This window comes from Cygnus atratus, chromosome 7 (assembly GCF_013377495.2).
Source record: "Cygnus atratus isolate AKBS03 ecotype Queensland, Australia chromosome 7, CAtr_DNAZoo_HiC_assembly, whole genome shotgun sequence".
In the NCBI taxonomy this organism is placed as follows: domain Eukaryota; kingdom Metazoa; phylum Chordata; class Aves; order Anseriformes; family Anatidae; genus Cygnus; species Cygnus atratus.
Window position 1 is genome coordinate 25,925,028 of NC_066368.1, and position 24,976 is coordinate 25,950,003.

Here is a 24,976-nt window from a genome sequence, read left to right on the forward strand (position 1 = left end):
ATCTAAATGTAGCGTAGGGCTTGAAAAGAGAGAAGTCGTTTTCTGAAGGATGAAATTGCATTGTGGTTCAGGATGTCATTTTACTGAGGACAGTGCAGCCTAGCTTTGTTCGGGCTTTTTTTTTTTTCTCCCCAGGGGGTCAGATGGAAAAAGCAATTTACTATATAATACTACATTATCTACGATATACCTTAAGACTTTATAGGGCATCTTTTGTTGAGTTTTTAGGGTCTAACTAGAAATTAACAGAAACCAGAACTCAAATGACGATTTTAATAGACTTTAGAACAGTGTACGAGTATAAAACACTGGTTTTGTATTTCAAAAGTTGCAGGAAGATAGCCAGTTATTTTAAACAGTCTTCTACAAAACATATGCCAGTAGATTACATAAAAGACACTATATACAATATAAAAGAGCAGAAAACAATCCTCACTGTAAAAATAATTTAAAACAAAGTATTTCAATTTAAAATATCTCCTATAGCACAAACTAATACATTGTGACATGCAAGTGAAAACTAAACATATTGCATTCTTTAGTGTAGGCAAATAAGAGTTGTATTAAATTTGGACAATGAGACAACATGCCAACATTTTTAGATGAATACAGAAGGCTGTTCTTAAATATTTATTATCTGATGTATCTCATGTTCAAAGAACAGCTACTATACATCTTCCAAAATGTAATAAATATTAAAGCAAAGTATATGAATAATCTACATCGTAGAGATCATTGGGGCCAATGTTGAAAAAGTGGTTTATATAAAAATGCTGTTTCACTTACTACTGCACTGTGCAATTTTACAGAATTATTCTAAAGGCTTGGAAACAATCTGCACTTGAAAACTTGCAACATCCAGTTTTAAGGCAGCCTAGCATTTGAAGATGCAGTGTAATAATTGGAGTAGCAGCTTGGCTTTTAAGATGCGAGTTGGAGCTAGCAGGTGGAAAATTATTTTCCTAACCTGAGACAACATCTCAGAACAGCATGCTTCCAGGTTAGGTTGTTAATCTGTATTCTATCTACTCAGCGGTGTAAGCAGAAGCTCTCACTATTTGAGCTAGTTTTTCCTGATTGTTATATCTTTAAGTACTAGAGAAAAATCTGTTTTTTGCATGTTTTCACACGCTGCTAGGAACACTATTGTGTACTCAGCCAAGCTTCCATGTTAGAGCCTTGGCAATTTATCAAATACTATTTTTAATGCAAGCTGCACTATATTTGACTTTCTGTATACAACCTGAAAAACTTCTACTGTAGGGGATCCATTTTGTTTAAAAATGCCAGTATTCCAGTATTATAACTGCTAAGGAGCCAATGTCAACATTGCTTCATGTCCACAGGAAGTATTAAACTCAGTAACTTAAGCATTTTCACAGCACTTCTTGATCAGTCTGAAAAACAGAGTAGGATTTTTCAAGTGCTTACTGTCTTGTTTCCATTTTTAACTATCTACTCACATTTAAGTATGTCTCAAACATACAAAGTAACTGTTGAAGCAAAAAATTAGCTGCCACAGTAGGTCTTAGAAAATGCCAGTGTTTAATGACAGACTACGCAAGACTGAAAAGTTTAGCAGAAGCATAAGAAGGTTTTAAATAAACCAAACTGTTACAAAGCAAGAGGTGTGAAAATACCATTCTTTGGTCTAAATTAGCTGTTCCCTTTATATTAGTTTAACATTCCAATGGCTTTTTCAAAACTGTTTAAAAATAATACAAGCTGAAATTCATTAAGCAAAAATATGTATTATATACATGGATGCCTGATCAGACAGCTGACTTAAAAGTGAACATAGTGACAATTGTTTAGATATCCCTAGTACCTTTAAAAAAAAAAGATGAGTTAGTGTTGAGTGTGCAGTAATAGAATTTTATTGAAAAAGGTAAAAAACTAAGCATGAAAATCTGTTTTAGTTGTTTATAAACACTACATCCTTATGGTTTTGTTGCTCTAAATTCAGACGTAAACATTCATTCTGACATGCCAAAGCTCCTAATGCTGGTGGAAAGTTCCTGTAACCAGTCAGTGATCGCTTTACAATTTGTTGTTTGTTGGATCATTCCTTGCAGCTTCATTTGTATAAGCTGATTCATCAACTGCATCTTGTTCAACTCCATCTTCCCCAAATCCAGCTTCTTCTTCCCTTTCTGGAGCATCCTCATCCTCTATGCCATTATAAAACTCTTCAATCTCACTCTCATCCTCCACATCTAAGCTCTGACTATGACATGAGCCACTTTCGCTACTACTCCCACAAGAGCTAGAAGACATGATATCATCTTCAGAATCTGAGTATACCTCAGCACCATGGAAAATATAGCGATTTGGTGGTAAAAATAGATACTGAGTACCTGAAACAGAATTTAAAAGGTCAGTATCACAGAATCACAGACTGGTTGAGGTTGGAAGGCGACCTCTGGAGGTCACCTGATCCAACCCCTCTGCTCAAGCAGGGGCAACTATAGCAGGTTGCCCATGAGAAATAAAAAGCTAAAGTAAGTTATTCATACAAGATCTTGCAGATATCTGGTTAGAAAGTACCTGCATAGATATATTTTCAAAAGTCAAGCTTATCTGACAAATAGGATTACATTAGAAACCCACTTATTTCAATGTATCATTAGGAACAGCATGTAACATGCTTCACTGGAAAGCTATGTATTCCTTCTCCCCACTCCCTCTGACACAAAACAGTATTTAAACTGTAAATTAGCAGTGCTTTTCACTGGTACATGTTGTATTCACAGCTAGATTGCTGTTAGTTGTAACACAGAATTGGAACCCACTGTACAGAGTATTTGACAAAAGTTTAAACAGTTGCTTTAGAAAAGTGCAATTTAATTCCTGGTTCTCCATCTGTACCGCATTTCTAATGTGATTACTTGTTTATGTCACTTAACAGACTGCCTACTGAAAGGCTTCCTTGGCAAGTCTAAATTTCGCTTCAAAATCCAACTGTGCAATTTGGTTTTCAAATCTTATGGCTTCATCATTCAGTCCTATAAGACAGCTGCCAGACTCAAGAGTGATGTATTGTGCCCACTATCTTAAAACCCCAGGACCCATCTTATTTTTCTGCAAGTGCATTTGAAAATGTAAGAAGCACTGATTTGATACTTAGCTTCAACCTCCTAACCTCTGATCTTTCTAGTAATCACTGACTAAATTACAAAAAATGCTCCTATTGGCTTCTCCAAAAGAAGAAACTCTGTAATGATGAAAAAGGTAGGTAGACACTTGTCTGAGCAAAAATAACCACAGAGAACACTGATTCCCTCAAGGGCAACTTATTTATTGCTTTGAAGTAAGCCTAGAATAAACACAAAAGTCAAAATCTGCAGAATACTGAAATAAGTTACTCACCATCCAGCCTTTTGCTAATCTGTTCTTTTGCAGGTCTGTTTACCCAGCACTTCTTCAATATTTCTTTTTCTTTGTTTTCTCCGTTGGTGGTTCCATTTTCCTTCATTGTTTCAGAGTTCATTAATTCACTAGTAGCATTTTCAGGGTTTTCAGAGGATGTCTGTGTGCCCTGAAGCTTTTCCTCTGTGCAGCTCATTTTAATTTCTGAGGCAGGATCACAGTCTTCTACCTTACATTCAGCTGGCTGTTCCGACGACACCACCAGAGAATCTGGTGGAGTCATTTGTTCTGGTGAACTAGAGTCTTCTGAAATGTTTAAAGGGGTAGGTGGTAGCTCAGATGAGTGCATTTCAAACTCCTTGTGCGGTCGTGGAGGCTTTTCTGTTATTTCTGAAAGTTTTACTGAATTGTAGCAAAGTTTTGTATATTCGCTACCTAGCCTTTGACATAATTCATTAATAATAACATCACAGTCTCCCAGAAGCTCCACATCGAAGTGTAGATGAGGCAAAGGTTCCCTATTTATTAAGATTTGAGGCACTTCATGGGGGATGGAACCTATACATAAAAAAGATAATTTAAAGGAAGTCATTTGATAATTACAAGGTAGTCACTTCAGCTTGACTTTTACCAGAGATCTAGTTAGAACATTTGATTTCTTTGAGTTGTCTTCATGCATTCACTTGCAATGAGACCAAAACAGACAGATCTGGAAGAGTACAAGCAAGTCTTAAAACTTAACCAAAACAGCAGCTTAAGGAGCTATGCGTACTGTAGCCTAACTAGATTCCCCCCCCCGGCCTTTTTTTCCCCAGTAAAAGGTGTTTTTCTACTCCAACTAAGCTATAGTTGGTTGAGTGTTAAAATTATTATTAAAGTTAATACTATAACCTCTAAGATGGATTGCAGATATCCTGTGCATTCATTTGATATACTTAAGTGCACACAAAGAATATACTGCTGGTAAATGACATCCCCTTAATTAGCGAAAAATATTTACAGATGCAATTTGTGCTATATGGGGTTGCTCAACCCACTTCTGACAGTCAGGGCTCCAAAACCCACCAGGCTAGTAACCTAGTATTAATTCCTCAGATAATCAACTCATGAAATCAAGTCCTAAGACATGGATGGAGCAATGGTTTGTGTAGTGGATCCTGACTTTCCAGTCTATGCCCTTCCCCTCAGTCTGAGGATGTTACTACAAAAGCCATGGATGTGGTGCTGTTCCTAGTTAACAGCAGGGGGTCAGTACGTGCCCTTCTCAGGCTTGCAGTTGGAGAGTTTGTTCAGTGTGAGTAAGTCTTGCACTCAGTAGGCAAATAAATAACCAGTGATGGTATTTTCTCAGCCCTCGTGAAGGGCATTTTTTTAAGTGTATAATAGCACAGATGTTTTTCCTTACCACTTTTAAAAGCTAAGGATCCAAATGGTCATATGCTATATAATGCCCACTGTGTATCATGTAGTATAAAGTACTGCCCTTAAACTAAGTTACAGCTCAGACACCAGGTGTAGTTGAACTGATTTTTTTGATGCAACATTTATCTTTCACAAGACAATTACTTACTAAATCTTTCAAGTAATTCTGAAAGGATAGTGTGAGCTGGGAGAGAAACGAATTTAATCTTAGAACAAAGTAATCAAGTTCTAGACAAGTGGCTTTTTGGATTATAATTTCATTACCTTTAGATCCATATTGTGCCTTGAGCATAGAAAAAGCACTTAGAATTTGTTACTTTGTCCATTTTGCATTTCAGCTTTACATTCGTAGTAGAAAACTAAATACTTAACCTAGTTTCTTCACTGAATCAAGCCCCAAGCCATTCTTAGAGCTCTTAACTGAGAATTCTACTTTGAACCAAATTTTAGAAGAAATTACCAGAGATAGTTACTTACTTGGAATCAATGCTACTGGTCTTACTTTCAGTGAAGACCCAATGACAATAAGGAGATCAACTTCATTTTTGTCATACTTCATGGCACGATGGAACTGTTCAGGTAAATTCTCTCCAAAGAACACTATGTCTGGTTTCATGATGGCAAGCGGTTCATCAGGTGGACATCTAGGACATCTAGGAACAACCTGCAGTAGAACAGCTTAGATTACCACTGTGGCTGTGACCTTGAAAACATCAGATTTTGGCAATTCATGGTGACTTATTTTGGCAAAAGACAAGGATGTTTCAGTGACATTTCCTGATTTTATTTTTCTGTGGATGTACAGATAAGTACATTTCTTAACCTAGTCTGCAGCAAATGGACACAAATAGAACTAAGGCAGGAATAAAGAGGGAGTCCTTTTCATTCAAAATGGAGGAACCATGACACTCTGCGCCACAGTTCTTATCTAACTAAGCCGAAGTCTAGAAGTCACGCTCAACACTGAAGTCTAATAACCTCCTATTGGATAGGAATATATTTCTCTTGGTTTAATCTGAACAAAAGCTTTGATTTCACTATCACTTTCCATTACACAGTCTGATATAAAACCCTTCCTAATCAAACAGTATATTGCAGGGCTTTACCTCTCTACTTCCTTTTCTCCTCCAAAGGGAGAATGTTACATGCATAAAGCAACATGGCACTGTAGCAGATGGCTAGCAAAAAGCATACAGAACAAGAACACGGAGCAGAACTTTTGGTCTCCATTTTAAGCTTCTCCAATTCCTCCAGAAATGGAGCAGAGGAAGTAGTGGGGAGTTATGTTAGTGGAGAAGCAGGCTCCCTTTCCCCTCTTGAAACCAGAGGGTTTTCTGACCACTTTCAACTCTTTCCTAGGACTCTTTCAGGGAGAAGAAGCAAGAAGGTGAGTGATGCGAATATATACAGGCAGAACTTATTGCTGAACAATTGTTCTTTCAAATAGAAAAGTTCTCTCAGCTATACTCTAAGAAGTACGATATCCCAAAATAAATCTAAGGAGCTGCAATCTTATAGCAGTCTTCACAAGCAAATTAGTGCTTTGTAAAGAGATGTGTAGTATCTATCAAAATAGGACAACACATGAAAGATACATCAAAGAAGACATTTAAACACACAACTCCCTCTTGTAAACAGACTATATACAGAAAAAGACAATACATAACAGTTTAAACCAAATAACCAGTTTATTGATGTCTGCAATACAACAAAAGACAATGTTTTCCATATGAGAAAGCATTGCAAGGTAAAGGCCTTCCTCTGTAGTGTCAAAGGACCTTTCCCAAAAGTCAAGTCTTTGAAGGGTTAGAAGGAGTTTAGAATCCTTAGAAGGATTAGATAAATCCTTCTTTGAGCAAAACTTTGTAGGAGAGATGTGTAAGAAGCACTGTAGCACAAGAACTAGGAAGCAGTATAGAGAAAACATTCATCACCTCCCCCAAGCTAAAAAGTATTAATCCAGATGCTAAAGGGAAACCAACTTAAAAAATTGCCAAAACACAGAAGGTGGGCAGGATGAATCTTGATATTTTTTCCTTGGATCTCTACATATTAGAAAGATAGCTAATAGCACACAAGCTTTTCTGAAACTTTTTACCCTGCTGTTTCATCTACTGAAGGTAGTAATGCCTTCTTTGCATTTTAAATTGCAAGATTAAGGAAATAAATATACTTACTCTGTATTAGGAGGAAGATGAAATGAAGATCTCTAACTTCTAATTTGGCTCAAAAGACCAAGCAATGGTAATTGTTCCCATCCTCTCCCACAGGAATTCTAATGACATTATTTACTGGATCTCTGTAGAGCAACTGAGGTCCCTATCCAAATTGTTTGAGTTACTGTAAGGGGCCCATAAATATGTTTCAACACTACGCTACTCACCAGCTTCTCTGCTAATCCTCAGAAAGGTCGTCAGTAAGGGGGAGATCTATTCCAAGAGCTGAAATTGATACCAAGAAGTTAAGGCTAGGTAACTGGCCACTCAGTTGCCTAGGATTCTCTTTCCCTCCAGAGGCAGCACTTCCCCAGAGCCCCACCACCTCTGCTGTTGTACTCATCTAACAACAGAGAAGTGGAATTCCTTGTGGGCTATTGATGCTATCAGTGTATCAAAAACAAGATAAGTAAAGATTATCTTGGTTTAAGAACATCCAAGGCCAGTTGCATGTTTTCATGGTCCTTTTCTTCCTAAATCTGAGATGCTTTTGGTATTTCCTGAAGCTGCCTAAAATAGTCAAAAGCAAAGTGAAATTGATATTTTTGGAAGTAACTGAAAATTGCTTTACTATCAAGTTTTTTTTTTCCTGTGATTTATAATGGCTGCTGCTTCTTATCCAGAAGGATGGTTGTATACAGCAACCTAGAAAAAGAATCACACTACAGGGAACTAGCACATTACATTTGAACTGGCAAAAGAATGAGGAGCAGCAGCAAGAAATGGGTAGGTTTGTAAACAGATGTTCTTAATGATCAGTCTCTAATATGTGGAAAGGAAATCCTGACAGAAAGATGCTAGATAGTTAATTTCTTGTGAAGCACTTAGGACTGTAAGGGGAAGGACCAGAGGAAAGGAAAACTAATTTTTTAATGGAAAACAGCCTGGGGCCACATATAACTGAACTTCCAGGTAGTGAAGGACAGCGGAGAATAGAAAGTGGACTCAATACTAGGACCGAAGTCTGAAAACCATTTTGTGATGGGGAGATCTTGTTACAGAAACAGAGCTGTTGAAATGGACAATGGTTTGTTTTGTACATATAGAACAGGTTTCTTTAAATATCTAAGGAACCAAATTCTGTATTCTAGAGAGGCAACATAAAAAGAAACTGCACAGCACCAGTTTGGGAAGTGGAAACTATGGAATAGAGATGATGGGAAATAGAACAGTTGTTTTGGAGGCATAAAGAAGGATGGATTTTTTTTTTCTTTCAATAGCTCTATTTCTTGTTGTGTGAAATTACATTCAGCAATAACCATATGGAATTACTGTTCTGCAAAATAACTATTACAGCCAGGGCCTCCCTCAGACTGAGATACCCAGCAACCCTACGGTAAGAGCAGGGCTGACAGATTGCATGTCAGAAGTTTCTTCAGTCTCGTTCTTGGAATTCAGAACCCTCTTTGTTCTCACTGTTCGGAAGTATTGCTACGGGCTTATATCCCCTTCCCCACACTTCCTCTGCTGGCCACAAGCCATCAGGGCAGAAGTTCAGTTCCACATATAAAAGTACAATGATTCAAGTCTTGTTAGGAGAAGGAGTCCTGACCACTGATCAAAACAAAAAACTACAACATGCTTAGGAAGAGTTGTTTAGAAGGAAAACAAAACAAGAAACAAAGCCCAAACCCCAACCAACTGGCTTTGAGGTAAAGGAGTAGCAAGCATCTGTAAGAAAACTCTCAGAAATAAGGTTAATAGCAAAGTAAACCACATTTCAAACATCCAATATTTCAATGCTACGAAGCGTAAGTCTTATGAGATTGGCATTTCTTAAAGCTTTTACTCAAACATCTCTTCTGAAAGGCTCTCATTGAGTTCTGTTTCAAATGCAGTACTTGAAAGATGTTCTCTTCATGTTTCTCATTTAAAATTGCAACTGTGGACTCTATCAACCCACAACAAAGTCTCCTTCCATTTATATATACAAGATCTTTTTGATCATTATCTCTGTTCCTTCAAAAGATAGGGAACAAAAGCAAAGAGGGTCCGACCAAGCCAAAGCTTATTCTAGTCTGACAGAGCAGAACTAACTCCTGACTTGGCTCTGGAGCACTTTACACCCAGATGTGGGGAGCTGGGTATACAAAACAGTTCACAAGTCCTAGAAAGTACACATTGGACATCTATCTCATCCTTCTCTTTGCTCAGAGGCTGCTTTATACTGTGCAATTTCTCCATGCATCATCTACAATTTACGCACTTTTAATGTACGTAAATGCTCTAAGAGCAACTGATGTTATAAATGGCTAAGAATACTTTCTCAGTGTGATAGAGTTCAGATTAGCATAACAGGTATAAATCCAACTTCCTACTTACCATTTTAAGCTCTACTTTTCTCAGAATTGCCATTAGAAATGGACTCCTATGGTTTTGTTCTGCCTTTTTCCCAATACCTCACTTTGCAGTGTAGTAATTGAGTATATTTTTAAATACTAGAGCAAATGCTAAAATACGGATAAAAACACATCTTCCCATGTATTTCATATGTTTCTAAGTCATGAGTCTTTTAAAAACAAATGCAGATCTTTTAAACAATCCATTTTTTGTATGCTTTAAGAGTTACTTATTAGAAAGCTGCAGTGACTTTTAAGTTTTTACCTGATTGAAAATATCTCCTCGAACAACTTCACAGTCAACTCTGTATTTACAGATCAGGCAGGAAGCTGTTGCAAAGGAACCTAAGGGGAAAAACCCGTATGGTAAAAGTAAAGAATATTCAGTAATTCAGGTTTAGTCTTTTTGCCAATTATGTTATGACACAAAGGCTATTATATTGCAGTGCTAAACAAAAAAAAAAGTCATTAAAAAGTAACTTAAGAGAAAGATGCCTGTGGTACTAAAGGGTAGTTCTCCCAGATGTGAGTCAGGAGCAAGTCCGGTTTAGCAGTAGGATATCCCACATGCATAATAACAAATAATACTGCATCGTTCCTCCAACCTGTGCAAGCATTTAGAGTCTAGATCTCTAATTCCTTATGGCGATAAAGGGCAAGAAGAAAGCCCTGCTCTCCCACTGTGACTGAGTAACTTAGAAGGTGGTAGAAAAGTCTCTTCTAAAGGAAACTTTAAAAAAAGGTAATAATTAAGATATTGAAAGCGTCAAGTATGTGCAGAAGGTGGGAACAGCTAAAAACCTGGAAACAGCTAAAAACAGATGCTCAAGACTAGACATCATTTGCTCTTCATATGGTATGTCACAGACACATCTGTCAGACTAGCAGACCTAACCCTCTCCGAGGCATCTGTTAGCACCTACTTCCAACACTATTTTTTGAGTTTTTTCCACTGTCAAAGGGACAGGAGCAAGAAGTTAGGCTGCCCCACACCCTAGTTGTGTAGCCAGCAGGCCACTGCCTCTATCATTCAGCTACAGCAATGGTAAGGAGTATGATCTAATTCCAGATGTGCTGGTTGAATGCAAAAGGCATTTTAAATTCACAACCTACATTTAAGATACAGCAATTCTCATACTAGCACTTTGCTGTAGTTCTGCAGCGTGAAATGTGTTGAAGCGTTCATATATGAACTCCCCAAACCGTTACAAGGTTCCTTGTCATTGGCACACTCATAATTAACTTCAGGCTGTCACAGAGAGAAAGAAAGAATAAAGATAGAAGTACAAACCCTTAAACAACAGAACTTCAGTTTCTCTTTAGCCACTACCATTAGTCAACTAGCATTTATTACTGAGCAGCATAACTGTAAGTCAGATAAGGCTTGATAGACTCAAAACAACCATTGCTAGTTTCCAAAAGCCACACATTCTTGAAGTCCATAGCATTTTTTCAACTGTTACAGGATATACACTAAAGCTGGTCTGAAATCTGATTACTGTAGCATGCAACTGAAAAAGTGGAAAGTTTGAACGTGTCAGTGACGTGCAAAAACACAACCACACCAGAAATTCATGACAGATACCTAACAAGGAATGATAACCAAAATAAAATGCATGATACACTGACTACGTATGGAAACTAACATTAGATTTGGGTTATTCCGTGAGCTGGATTCTATGGTATGCTCTTTGGTCACCAGGACAGAGCATCACATTAACTAGGAATAAAGCAAACTGACAAATCTGGCACTGAGCTAAACTTTGTAGATAAGGAAGCCAAGTGAGTTTGGTCCCTGGAAAAGGTTGAATTAGACTCTCTAAGAGTCAGTCACGGTTAATGGGTAAATTTCAATCTCTAGTACCAGGCTGGCATCCCTGAACTGCTGACAGCTGGGACAGAGAAGAACAGCATGTAACTTGCTCCAGATTTTACTTTGGATACTGTGAGAATGCTAATAAGTGGGTCTTGGTCAGGCAGAACCAACTATCCCTTCCCTCTAGCTATCTGTTACCACTGTTTGAAATGCATCCTCCAACATTTCATTCTCTCTCCCTCCTGCAAGGAGCATGAACTGATTAGAACAGCTCTCTGTAGTCTTACTTTGAGATCAGGAGATAGCCTACTGTTAACCTAGCAGTTAATCTCTTCAGTTCCAGTTCTAATGCCAATACCAGCATTAAGTCAGGTCTTACAAACGTCAACATTGCTTTTAAGCAATTTATTTGCTGAAGTCTACTGAGTGATCTAGACACGCACTACAGGGAGTGTGTTCTTTGCTTAAAAATGGATCCTTGACCTTTTAGCTTGACATTTGCAGGTTTTTCAAAAAGGGAAGCATATCAAACAACTAATTAAAAGATTCCACTTAATTTGGCATCATAATTAGAGAATGTTTGACACTGAAGGTGTAATAAAATGATGTTCTGTTCAACAGCTGATTAATCTGTAATATTTTATACATAAGGTAAGTCACTGAAGTGACAAGGTACTTTAAGATTTCAGTGGAATGTATTCTAAATTAAGAATGAGCAGCTAAACTACATTTCACTAACAAACAAATTTCATACTGTTCTCATACATGAATATAAAGAAACACCAAATACATAATAAAAGGGAAGGTCTAAGCTTGTGGATCTTCACTGATGCAAAAGGACAACCATTTATCAAGTATTATTTCTGAAAATAGTATTTCCACTTGAAACACCTCTGCTTTAAATACTGGAGCTAACTTACAAAAAAAAGTTGCATTTTCAGTCTGTAAAGTACATAGTCCTGTAAGCAGCAGAGAGACACATGGAATGTGTTTTGGCCAAACACATCCTTGTCTGGTCCCTAGTCTTCCTGCTGACACAGTTTTCTATTCATTCTCCCGTTGAATTTTAAGAAGCCTGGTGGAACATACCAAGAAACACTTATAAGGAGCTCTAAACTTTTCCTGAAGCTATAATGGAAAGTTCAAATTCAGGAAAGTTTAGTGCATTTAATGAAAAAAATGCAATATATCAGTGTTAGCTACAAACATGAAATTGGGCTTTGCTGTCTGATATGCCTGAAGAAAATGTTTCTCAACCTCTTTCTCCGCTATTTTGTTTTGTTATTCTATTCGTAATAGTTTAACCTAACACACTAAACTATTTTAAAAGCAGAATACTTGTTCCTGAGAGATGTCAGTTAAAGGAAACAAAAATATCAATCCCAATAGCAACTACCTTGTTACTTTCACCAGTAAACATTATTCATACATGTAAAAATTAAGTGAAACTACAATCACTAACCGTGACACTGAATTATCCTTTGGATTCCTGCAACTTGTTCCAATGTGTCTATGTTCTGAGTATAGTTGCGAAGTAGTTTTCCTTCTTTATCCATCAAAGCTATGAACTTGTGACAGAGAGATGGCTGGAATTGTCCTGGATAGATTTCCTATGGAATTCGAAAGGACATTAGAAAGTGTATATGAATACAAAACTGCAGCAATTGACACAGAGCTAAACAGTAGCAGCCGCAATTATGCGAGCATTTTCTGTATTCATCCCCTTTGCATTTTGCCATTTCTCTCAGACCCAACTCTTCTTTCAACAGCTGAGCTTCTTGTCATACTAGGATGAATTGCTCCATGCAGAAGTTGGCATTCTGGTCTTTGTGCAGCACAAAGCAAGGTCTAGGTCTTTCTTGGTTTTGAGAACTATAAGAAAGGAAGGTTGTTTTTCCGTTTTGCCAAGCAATCTCAGTGTTTGCTATTAGAAACATGCATGATTTAACAGCAGTCAGATAAAAATTGCATGAGCAGCTTGGATTCTAGTCTTTTGGTTTAGGATAAACAGATTTTATTCATCAGCAGCCATTCCTAGGAAATTAATGCCCAGACAATAGAACTACAAATTGGACGAAGTGGAAGGCAGGTGGTACTCAGAGCAACTTTGTGAATTTAGCCAATTACAACAGCCATCAATTAAAACCTTATGGCGTAGCAGAGCAGTTCCACTGGCCCTGAGAGATGCTTAGCCTTTCCATGAGCTCAAGGCAGAGGAGAAAGGCATTTAAGGAGCCTTGGAAAAAAGGGGTGCATTTTTATAGAACGATTTGATGCTTGCTCACAGTGAACAAGGAGCCTGCCAAAAGGAAAAATGAAGTGTAGACACCCAAATGAAGGCTTCATACTAGGAACCTCTGCCTAGAGCTGACCACCCAGAGCAGTTCCTCCAATTGCTGTGTGACAAGGAGGACATCATCATCAGCAACTATCTGTTGTTCTGCAGCACTTATTTAGAGGAGGAACTTGGATTCCAGACCCTCTGCTCTCCGATCACTCTCACCACGGAACAGCAACTGGGCTGGAGTCTCACCTGGGAAATGCAGGCCTTGATACAGAAAGTTAGCAAGGAGCAGGCTGCAGCATACCGTTACCAGGAGGTACTTAAAGCTGAACCACAAGTTCTAGCACAACAGTGGACTGTTTCATTTATCTTTGTGACAGCCCTGCTTTGGCTACCATGTAGCCTAATAATTAACAAGCAAAAGAGGCTTTTCGAAAGTATTTGTTTTCCACAAAAATATTTTAAGTTACTCATGTTGCTGAAGCTATGTAGGTCTTTGTACTTAAACTGCAGCAATGATCATTGATTGCTTATGGTGATATCACCTAGATTGTAACTAGGCTACTACACAATTATCAGATATTTGTGTGGTCTTAAGAGCTTTTGTATCTTAGTCTGAACAAGCAAGATGTGTTCTGCCACCAATAGCCATACAAATAAATACACGGGAACCAAAGGGAAGGGTCATTCTGGAAAAATAAGAAAAGTGTGAAAAGACAGAACGCAGTGAACAAATGGAAGCAGATGCTTGTACAGATGAATCAGTGAAGCAGGAACTAAAATGAGTTTTTAGCATTAATGGTAAGAAAGGTAAGATTGGCTAGAGAATTAGAAATGCATATACATACAGTGATCAATGGCAGACCTCTTGCCATAGATACACAGAGACAGAGGGAATGAGGCAAACATGATAGCGCACATTGAGAAGTACACTAAACATAGAGCAAAGCCCACATACAGTAAATGTGCCTTAAAATGTATGTACTAAAGTAACAAATTCATCTCGAAGTCCAAATATGCTAGCTGAGTAAAGTAACCATTGCTCAGACAGGGTAAATAGCTTTCAGAGTTGCTACTGTTTGCTTCTTTTTTTTATTTTTTTTTAATACCAGAAGTGCTGACTTGCCACGAACTTGCAAATTTATTTGGCCATTCTTTGCTTCTAGATTTAAACGAACTTAAAGATTTCATGGAATAAAGAAGCAATAATCTAGCTAAACCAAAGGATAGAAAATAACTTATTTCAGGAAAAAATTAGTAGCCAACAGTATTCCGGTAAATGGGCATATAGGAAGACTTCAAATAGTATTTTTTTATTTCAGTATTAAAAACCCACTGAATACACTAATGAACATCAAAAAGTGTTAGAATCTGGATAAGAGATGTTCACAGAAAACCAAGCAACTGAGGCATGCATTGGTTTCTCTTTTCCAATCTCTGGATCAATAACAGAGCAGTAGTATGAACTGTGAGCAAAGGGAGGAGAAAGTGAGCACAATCAGCAGTGATAGGTTTTCACCAGTCCTTACTGGTCCTGTAGCAGTATTTTTTTTGTTTCTCAGTATCTAGAGTTTCTGTATTTCCTTCTTGTCTCCGAGAGATAATTCCTGCATTTATAATTAAACTGTTTATCACCATCATCCTTCTGAAAACTGCTACATCCTTACTTTTAAGAAATTAACACAATCCCCGTAAAAAGACTTGAATTTCCTAAGATGTACAGAACCTTCTGACAACTACATCAAAACCTGAAACAAGAACAAACTCATCAGTGCATGAAACTGCTTTACTCCTCCAAACCTTAAATACAGCAATAAAACAAGAATAAGTTCTATGACATGAAACAGCATGCCACAGCACTTCAAATTCAAATTTATTTTTCCACTTTACTTATGTGTGGGCCAGAAGTTTCTCATTTTATTTTTTAGTGAATGTAACAGCAGCTAGGAATACTGAGGATTGAAGGCTTTTATTTATCCTCCCTGAAATCAGAAACACCAACTGGAATGGTTGTACACACAGTGAACTTATAAGAGGAACGGTTGAAATAAGCTTAAAAAAAAAAAGATAAAAAGTTGCTAAGTCTTTTCAGTAAGTCTAATACATGGTTGCATACAATGACTAAAGTAACACTGAGGATATAAAATCAATAGATTGCAAAGACCTGCTCAAGAGGAGAGTCGTCATGCCACTGAATGAGATGTCTCATTAAAATAAATTCTATCTTTTTAACAAAAGACAAAGATACCCTTTTGTTAACACAGTAATTCAAAATCTGATTTATGCATCTTAATAGTGTTATTTGTCTTTACTGACCAAGATAAAAAATGGCTGGTAAACCATACCTTTGCAAACTTAAAAAATGGCCTGGGATCCTTTCTGAAGTATTCTATATCAAACATTGCTTGAGGATCTGGAAGGTCTGGGAAGTCTACAGCAAGGCGTGCATAGATGCCATCTCTTGATCTAAAGTCAGGTATTCCACAAGACACAGACACCTGAAATATATTTCTGCAATAAACAAAACTACATATTGGGCTACAAAGAGTTACTGCGATACAAAGCATTTCTGAAGCCACATCCCTGCATGCTCAGTGCTCACAAACATTAGGAACAAAACCAGCCTCAGTTCCGTGCATCTTCCCCTCCCCCCCCCCTTTTTTTTTGGGCTAACATAATTTTCAACTCATAAGCAGGAGAAATAGCACGGAGTTTGATGACCAGGTCCCCCAGAAACTTTCAGTACAATCCATACAAGCAGTATTAAGGCACTAGAACTTTTAGTACTGAAAGTTCTGTAAGAATTGCACAAAGATTTAAAATAAAAGCTACATTAAATATGGCTTACTGTTCACTGAGCTGCTAACTTAGCTTGGGACAAGGTGGTTCACTTTTTTTTTTTAAAACACATGCTAATGCAGTAACAGAATAGATTCTTGCTTTTGATGAATAAAATGCTTCTGATAAACTAAGCTAAGCACTGTAGTAGTCAAAGACTAATTTATTGTCCCACACTAGCCCAGAATACTGTCGGAAGAGGAGGGGAAACAGCTGTACGATAGCAATCGTAGGAAGAGCAAGAATGGATAACAGAAATAGCAGTGCTTTTCTGAAAAATTGGTCTGAGTTGGATTATCATCTTTTCTGAACAGCGTCACACCCCCTGCGTGTGACCAACAGAAGCAAAAGAAAAAGATCAGTTTTCATACCATGATCAGGTACACAGGTATAAAGCTGTAAATATACAACAGTTCAGGCATTGTTTAGTGAAACAATAAGTAATCTTATTACTATCATAGTGTGGCACATTAAAAGTAATATTCAGTCTACTGAAATCCAATCAAACTCTTCGCAGAATCCAACCCCTTCCTTTTTTCTTCCCTTTTCAAGTCCTATTCCTCTAGTCCCTCAGGCTCCACCAGGCATTTTAAGAAATCCACTGAGACTTTATTAAGAAAGTCATTACCTTTGTTTGAAATGAAAAAAAAGACTAGGATAGAAAATGTTCTGGAACAGGCAGATATAATTTTATTTCACAATTAGTTTGCGTGAAAGCAATTGTTTTAAGAGTTTAAATGTTTAACAGTATTTTCTTGTAAGAAGGGAGATCTTGTCATTTCCAATTTAAGCTCCAATCTTGCAGTATGCATCATTCTAGCAGACAGCTTGTACCTCCTCTTCCCATCTAGCACAATTATTTGATTACCAGTGTTGCCAGTGTCAGACTTGCATGCTGTAAAGCTTTGGATAAGAATTTAACCAACTCCCTATATATTCCCATACTGTCATTGCAGGAATACGTACCCCAGCTCCCGTCAAGACCATAATTTTTTTGCACTCTTGTAAAAGTTTCACAGCATCATCAATAGTATTGATATCTTTTCGCTTTTTTCTTTTTGGTGGTTCTGAAAGAATGTTTATGACAATTTGCCACAGCGTCATATCATCCAGTTCGGGTGGAGGGATTGTTTCTGGTAGCAGGTCTTTCAGAATTGTTCGTGGGTCTGTACCTAACATGAGATGTTGCTGAACAAAAGTGTAAGGACCTAAGAAAATTTAAAAACAAAGCAAGACAGAAATGAACTGAGTCACGTATTTCCTGTGTCTGTGATCATCATTCTATTTATTAATGCTTGCCACTTCATTTTATTAATCCAATTTAATGCCCTGTTCATTCAAAACCCTGTATATGTTGGTCAAAATTCTGAAGTGATAGCCTAGCTAGGGTTTTATGATTCTTTTGTGTTAACCCATGAAGGATTTCCTAGGAAATCAGTCAAGGTAAAAAAATCACAGCTCATAGCAAGCTTGATGGCTCTTAGAAGCACACATTTAGCAACATGATTTTCACAATGCATCTCTATTTCATGGCTTCATTGGTGTTTTTCCATAGTTTCACAGGGTATTCACAGAAATTAGTTGAAGGGACAACAAACATGCATATACTTTTGTGTCTTTCATCGAGACAAATGGGCCCACCAATCCATGGAATTTTTTCATTGTTCTTTCAGTCATCTAACACTAATCACTTCAGACATGACCTCCTACAGCCATCAATCTTTCCAGAAACACTTAAGAATAAGGCAGTAGAAGAAAAATAAATCTTAAGCTACACTGAGAAAACTATCATACATGTTTAACCAAAAGGTACCAACATTGATCCCGTAATGATGAGATCAGTAAAGATAACATACGGTCAGATTTTAAGTAAAATATTTTGTTGCCATCCTGTCCCACACAAGTCACCAGTGACCTCACCAGCAGTTCTCACCTCTGCATGAGGCAAAAGCCTTCTACCAAGGTCCTGTGCAACAGATGACATCGGTTTCAGAATTATTAGTCCGTGTATTATGTAGGACAGTGGGCCCTACAGTGAAATTAGTCTAAAAATTGTACAAGAAGTGTTTCTTGATCCTTAAAGTATAAGTAATACTAAGTAAGCAAGAAATATTCTGAACAATTTTCCAATTCAGTGAGTTTGCATTTATGCCTTTAACATGGATCATGGCAGGATTTCTACAGAAAAAAATGACATTTAAATCAAAATACAAATTCAGGTTCATTTTTAAATTCCTTAGGTATCATAAAGGATACAGTAAATAACTAATCTGATGAAAAACAGTAATTGGTATTTTTTGCAACAGAATAAGTCATTTGAAGACTAGGAAGAACTAAGGAACTGTTCAAAGGTAAACAGGATCTAAGAACATTATATAGACTTCTACCTATACGAGGTCTTGGGGTCCAATCACTAGAACTTGCATGTGAGGCTCTGTCATCTTCATCACTATCACAGGAGTGAAAACCATTGGCTATGATTTCATCACTAAAAAGAAAGTTATCTGCAAGACAGCACAATAATGACATATTACAACACTTGAGCCAAATGACAGTTCATGTATCACAAAATCTGAAATTGTATGCTATTCAAGTTAATTGCAATGAATTACAAACAGTTTCACCACTTTAGACACTTTCTTTTTTTTTTGGAAAGAAGTTAAAGATCTGCTAACTAGCCTTGGATTGAATGCCGGATTTGCTATATTAATACTGGCTTCAGTGGGCTGGACGTTGACCTGAGTGAGGTTTTCATTCTACAAAGTGTTGGGCACGATGTTTATTTGCATGTTCCAAAAAAAACTAAAGTACAATCAAAATTATCTTCTCTTACAGTAATATGGAATAAAATTAATGCACCACCACTTACAGAACAGTATTTAGCTAGGTTATAAGAGCTAATTTAAAAACACAGTTGGACACAATTGAGGTGCAGAATTTTGTTGTGCTGACCACATACATGTTTTTATGCTATTTCAGCTATGACAGAAAACGTGCTACCTTGAACCACCTTCACTAAGTTTATCATCCATTTTACCTTGCAGTTGGTCTGGCGTACATCGCTCAGCTAGTGGCCTTAAGCCAGAGTAACTCAACCTAACTTCATCATGTGTGTAGAAGAAGGACTCTAGAGGGGAACGGGATACTTGTTTTACAGCGTGCAACACTAACCCAACATTTAAGGAGAAATTCAAGTATTAACCTGAGTAGTTGATTACAATAGAGAGCACTGACCTTTTCTAACAACCTTTTCTATTAGAAATAAACACATCAAGTATAGCTTAATTTGCTGAAAATCTATGAACAAATAAAAACAAGTTTCAGTCAGTCTCTAAGCCAAGGGTCACTACAATAGTTTTTGACCTCAACTTGAATGAATTCCTACAGTATGTTAGCTAGGTTACCTCACTTTACTCTTAAATAAAGACCACCACAAGACACCACCATATTTTATTCAGAGGTTGTGCTGTCCTGTTTTCCTTGGTCACGTAAATAAATTGTATAAATTACTCTGATTAGAATGGAAAAGGGTAGAAGACAGAAATTTGCTTTTTATACTTGTCTTGCTCTGAGAGCACAGAGGTGCTCTTCTGACTTCTTTATTTCTTATTATTTTATATATTTACAGCATTTCACTTCTGTCTCATGATGCATGGAGTCTGTGAACATCGTACACAAAGATTATTATGAAGGAAAAAGAGTTGATTAGTACACATCAGTAAGTGTAATGTTACACTAAAACAACCTTTACGTCTCCTGTGTAAAGGATCAAAGCCTACATTGTTAAAGACTCATCACATACAGGTCACACTGTTTTGTGTTTCTGAAACATGACAGATAAACAGCTTAAGGTAATGGCTCAAATTGTAACACTCCCCCATGTATTCACCTGATTCCTCAAAGGGCAAAAGGGATCTTGCTAGAAATAACCAATACAAAGCAAAGCATGCCTGAGAGTTAATAGCAATTTGAGCAACGGGCTTCTTATCAGGCATTTCTAAGAGATCATTAGCTCTCTCGTGCTGTCCCAGTGAGATTTTAAGCAACAAGGCTGCTCCTGGTGCATCATGTAGTGCTGTTCCCTTTCAGATAGCTTTTGCCCAGAGAAGTTTGTTCTGAAGTTTCACCGAGGAGTTACAGGTATCAGATCTTTAACTGCTTTCCAGCACAAATCGCAAAGCCCCTGCTGGCAGAGCGCGCTACCTTCTACCTTTCTAAGCAGCCTTCCCGAAGCACCCCGCCAAGCAGCGCGGAACGCGGCGCCCCCCGCTCAGTGCCGCGATGCCGCTGCTGCTGCCCGGTGCCGCCGAGCAGGGCCCGGCTTCGCACCGCGCCGCGCGGTCACGCAGAGCCGGCCCGGGGGACGGCAGGCGAGGGGAGGGGAAGAGAGAAGGAAGGGGAGGGCCGGGTGCTCACCGGGCTGCGGGGCCTCGGCCGCCCCGTTGGAGCGCTGCCCCCGCCCGCATCCAGCGGCCGCCTCCGCAGCGTCCTCGCCGGGCGCCGCCTCCGCCCCCTCCCCCCGGCCCCGCTGCCGCGGCGGCGGCTCCGCCCGGGCCAGGCCCCGCAGCCCGGCCCCATTGTCCGCGCCGCCGCGGCTCCGGCCCGCCGCCGCCTCCCCGCCGAGCCCCGAGCCCTCCGCTCGGCCGCGGGCTCCGGCGGCCGGCCGCTCCCCCGGCGACTCCCCGGGCGCGGCGGCGGCGGGCGGCGGCCCCGCTCCCCGCTCGGGCCGCGGGGCGGGCGCCGCGCCCTGACCGCAGTCGCCGTCGTCCGAGGCCAGGCGCTGGCGCTTGAGCGCGGGCTCGGCGCTCGGGGCCGCCGCCACGGGGCCGCCGCCGCGGGCTCTGAGGAGCGGAGCCTCCCCGTCCGCCATCTTGGAGCAGCAGCAGCCGCCGCCCCCCTCCCGCCCGGCGCAGCGCGCAGCAGCGCCTCCGCCACAGCCCCAGCCCCCTCCCCCCCCCCGCCCCGAGGGAGCGATTTAACCCCGGCACGTGACCGCGCCACCGCCCACGCGGGCGCCCGCCCCGCGGAGGCCGCAACAACAACAAACCGCGTCACGTGACGGTGAAGGGGGCGTGGGCGGCCGCCGTCACGTGACATGGGTGCGTGCTCAGCCCTCGCGCGGCGGGGCGCTGCCCATCCCCGTCTCCCGCCCCGCGCGCCATGGTGGTTGCCCGTCACGTGACCGGCGGCGGGGCGCTACCGCCAAATGGCGGTGCGGGGCCGCGGACGGGGCCGGGCGGTGCCAGAGGGGCGCGGCGGGGCCCGTACGCCCGCAGCCGCGGGAGGCTCGGCGGGGCTGGCTTTCCCCCCGCACCACTCTGGACGGCGGCTGTCAGAGCGCAGCCGGCGCTGCTTGCGAGAGGCCCGGAGCACGCAACAAGAGCGGGGCTCTGCCTCGCGGCGCTGCCAGACGCGGCCGTTTCACCGCACCCCCCCAAGGGCCGCGCGCAGCTCCCGGCTGCGCTCACGTCGGGGTTTCGCACGGATCTGTCCCGGCACACGCCCAGGGTGTACGCCTTGCGGCGGCCAGCGTCGGTGCTGAACGGCGGGCCACAGCCGTGTAGTAACCGCGGAGCTGCCAGGCACGGCTCCCGTAGCCACGCTGCCTCCTCCTGCCCGGAGCCGTGGCTGGGCGCCCCGTGCCCGCCGCGTGTCCCGGCCGTGCTGAGCAGCCGGCCGCTGCATGCGGGGGTCGGGCACGCGTGGGGGATGCTGCCTGGCTTGGGCCTCTGCGAGGCAGTCAGGTTCTAAGCAGGGTTCTGTTGCTAGATGTTAAACTTCGTGGTGGCCGTGACTCCAGCTCGTGCCTCTCTTGGCTTTGTTTCGAGCCGCAGAAGCGGTACTGAGTAAGCTGGGAGGTGCCTGTCCCTCACTGATGCTTTTCATTCACAGCTTTCTGTTAATGTGCCTTGCGAGATATACCAGTGCATAGACAACTATAGTTCTGATCTTGCCTCAGTAGACTATTTGAAACATGGAACTTCAGAGAGCAAAATTTTGCACTGGGCACAGTTGAAACGTGGTCAGTAAGTGTCTGCATCATGATTTTTTAAAAAGTAGAACGGAAATGAAGGCTGAGGGAGCTGCCCGTAGAAGATGTGCTTGCTGTTCTCTTTCGTTATTGCGCTTTGCGGAGTTCCAGTGGAAATGCAAACGTGAAAGATACTTGAGAATGCTTTAATTTCTTTTGCTTATATTTCTTGCTGTAATTTCTAGGCCCAGAAATGTATAATATTTTTATTTTCTCTTCTACAACGATGAATTAAAAATAAAATAACCTCAGACAGCTCTGGAAAGTGTTGTGTGAATTGGTTTTACATCATCCTTTCATTTGTTTAGTTGATTCTGAACTGATAGGAATCAGAGTTTACTTTCAAAAAAACCTGATTTTTAAAAATGAGAGATGTTGCATATTTTGCATCTACTTTGGTTTTGTTGCCTACCTGCACATAAATCTTGATCTAAACTTCATGGATATAAATTTAAATATTGTTTTCTCTAATATTACAGCTTAATGTCACCAACTATTTACATAACAGTCTTAGAGAATTTACTGCAACCAAAGCCCTAAGTTTATTGGCAATACCAAGATTAGACAGGTAGAGTTTATCCTTTGCAAAACTCAATAATATCAGCTTTTTAAAAAAATACATACTTTTGGCTAAAATTGTGGATACTTGGTTTTGGCTTCAAAAGGGATTACTTATGGATAACTGACTTTAGATGTGGTATATGTGTTTATAAGGGGAAAAAATGGTTCTTTCAAGTATTAACAACCCCAAAAAGATCTACATACCATTTTTCATATACTTTACCTGTATCTCAGAAACAAGTTCCAGATGTGAGTCACAACAATTCCATTATTCTCTGCAAATTTGTATGCATTCTTTTTCCTTATTGAAACTGAGGGAAGACTTATATTTTTAAGCATGAAAAGTAGAGGTGTAACTTTAATGTTGATGTTTTGGTGCCTATTTATGCAAAGACGGTATTCTAAGGAAGACACCCTATGGCTGACATAGGTGCATGGTATAAAGCTTTTTGTGAAGCTACTGCTAAGGAAATGAATCAAGGATCCTGAAGCTGACCCTTATAGTGCGAGCATTTACACATGATGATGATGTTGAAGCAGTTGCCCCTGAATCAGGAAGTCTGATAGTGGTCAGGTCCTCTTCTGTTCTTGCAGCTCTAAGCATATGAGCATCCAAGGATGGGGCATGAAATACAGAACTAATTTGAGTTCTGTTGTGCCTTGAGCTTCCTAAAAATGTATACTCTGTCCTTGGGAAGCAAAACAACTAAAGTTGATTGAGAAAAACTGGTGCTAGAAGATTTAATGAATTTTATGGGAATAAACTGAAATACGCATTTCAGATCTACCTGTTTTATTTAAAGGGCCATTTCAGGCTTCTGCATGTTGATGGCAAACCTCCTGCTATGCTGAACCAGGTTAGTTTCACTCTTGACTCTATGCAAGCAGAACTGTTGATTACGTGTTAGGAATGAATAGAAACATTTTGTTCGTGGTTGGGTACGGAGAACAAATATATTTCCTCACTTTCTGTACTGTTTGTACACTCTGAGCAATGCTAACCAAAACATGTGAATACACATAGCTGTGCCATCTCCCTTGCCATGATTCTTTCAAACAAAGTTTATCTTCTGAGGGTAATCTTTGTATTTTTGTATGCAGGTTCTCTTACACTCCTTTTTGACAATGCCTTGCTCTGGGAGTTGTCCCAGTGAAGTCAGAAGGAGTAGCAATTGACTGCATTAATATCCAGTATTAGTATTTTGCATCTTCCATGCACAAGCCTTCAGACTGTGCTGTGGGGCTGTTTGCGTTCCAAGCACTGGAAATCTCTGGGTGGAAGGAAGATGAGAACGTTTGCTGCTGCCATTGGGATCAAAGCACTTGTGCATTCAGTCTGAGCAGAGTATAGATGGGAAAATTCCTCATGAACAAAAAGCTTGCAAGTCTCGGGTTTTGTCTGTTGAATCCTGCTCTTGGATCTGTAGTTCACTTTGCAGGAAAAAAAGAAAAAAAAAAGCCAAAAAAAAAAAAAAAAGCCCCTGAAACCTGAGGGGAAAAAGGGTTAAAGATCCTTCCCTTTCACCTTACGCAAATATGCAAGAAATACTTGGACAAGAATGGCATGTCAGGAGTGCTGCTGGGCAGGAGGGACAGCTGTTTGTTTTTTATCCTCCCCCAGAGTACAATCTATTTAAATATTTACATGATCTCTTGCTAAAAGGCTTTCCTTTCTTTATTGTACTTTTGTGGTTCATTATTAAGTTAGGAATGGAGAAGAGGGAGAGGTTTGTAATTGTTCCCTCTTCTACTTTGTTGAAAAAAAATCTGTTGTTTTATATACTCTGAGAAATATGATGATAATGTTTTCTAACCACAGTTTCACAGAGGTTTGTACTTTACTGTTTGATAATACTGCTTCTTCCTTTCACGTTTTATATATTTTACAATCTGAACAGGCTATCTGAATACACAGTAAAAAAAAAAAAACAAACCTCGGACAATACAACCTTGAACAGAAAGTAGTAGAAGGCTCATATGTAGATTATTTCAGAAGATTAACAATATACATAATAATAACATAATAATAATAAAAAAGTTGTAAATACAAAGATTACAAATTCCATATTATATTAACAATTGCGCTTTGCCACTAGACCC

At 39.9% G+C, this 24,976-nt stretch overlaps 1 protein-coding gene across 5 annotated transcripts; it reads right to left on the bottom strand.

The window, feature by feature from the left end:
* Positions 1-260: 260 nt before the first annotated feature.
* Positions 261-22,620, bottom strand: SIRT1 (sirtuin 1). 5 transcript variants are annotated; one of them, XM_035541549.2, is made up of 9 exons: positions 21,037-21,176; positions 18,672-18,788; positions 17,251-17,492; positions 15,792-15,944; positions 12,625-12,772; positions 9,612-9,691; positions 5,269-5,455; positions 3,370-3,927; positions 261-2,357 (listed from the first exon to the last, which is right to left on the bottom strand). In XM_035541549.2, the coding sequence occupies exons 1-9, from the start codon at positions 21,152-21,154 to the stop codon at positions 2,041-2,043; spliced, it is 1,920 nt and encodes a 639-aa protein (XP_035397442.1). In that variant the 5' UTR covers positions 21,155-21,176; the 3' UTR covers positions 261-2,040. The 5 variants fall into 5 exon arrangements, with proteins under 5 accessions (XP_035397442.1, XP_035397424.1, XP_035397435.1 ...); XM_035541531.2 differs by having other exon boundaries at positions 20,701-21,176; XM_035541542.2 differs by lacking the exon at positions 21,037-21,176 and adding an exon at positions 21,753-22,620 and having other exon boundaries at positions 267-2,357.
* Between the last annotated feature and the right edge of the window lie 2,356 nt (positions 22,621-24,976).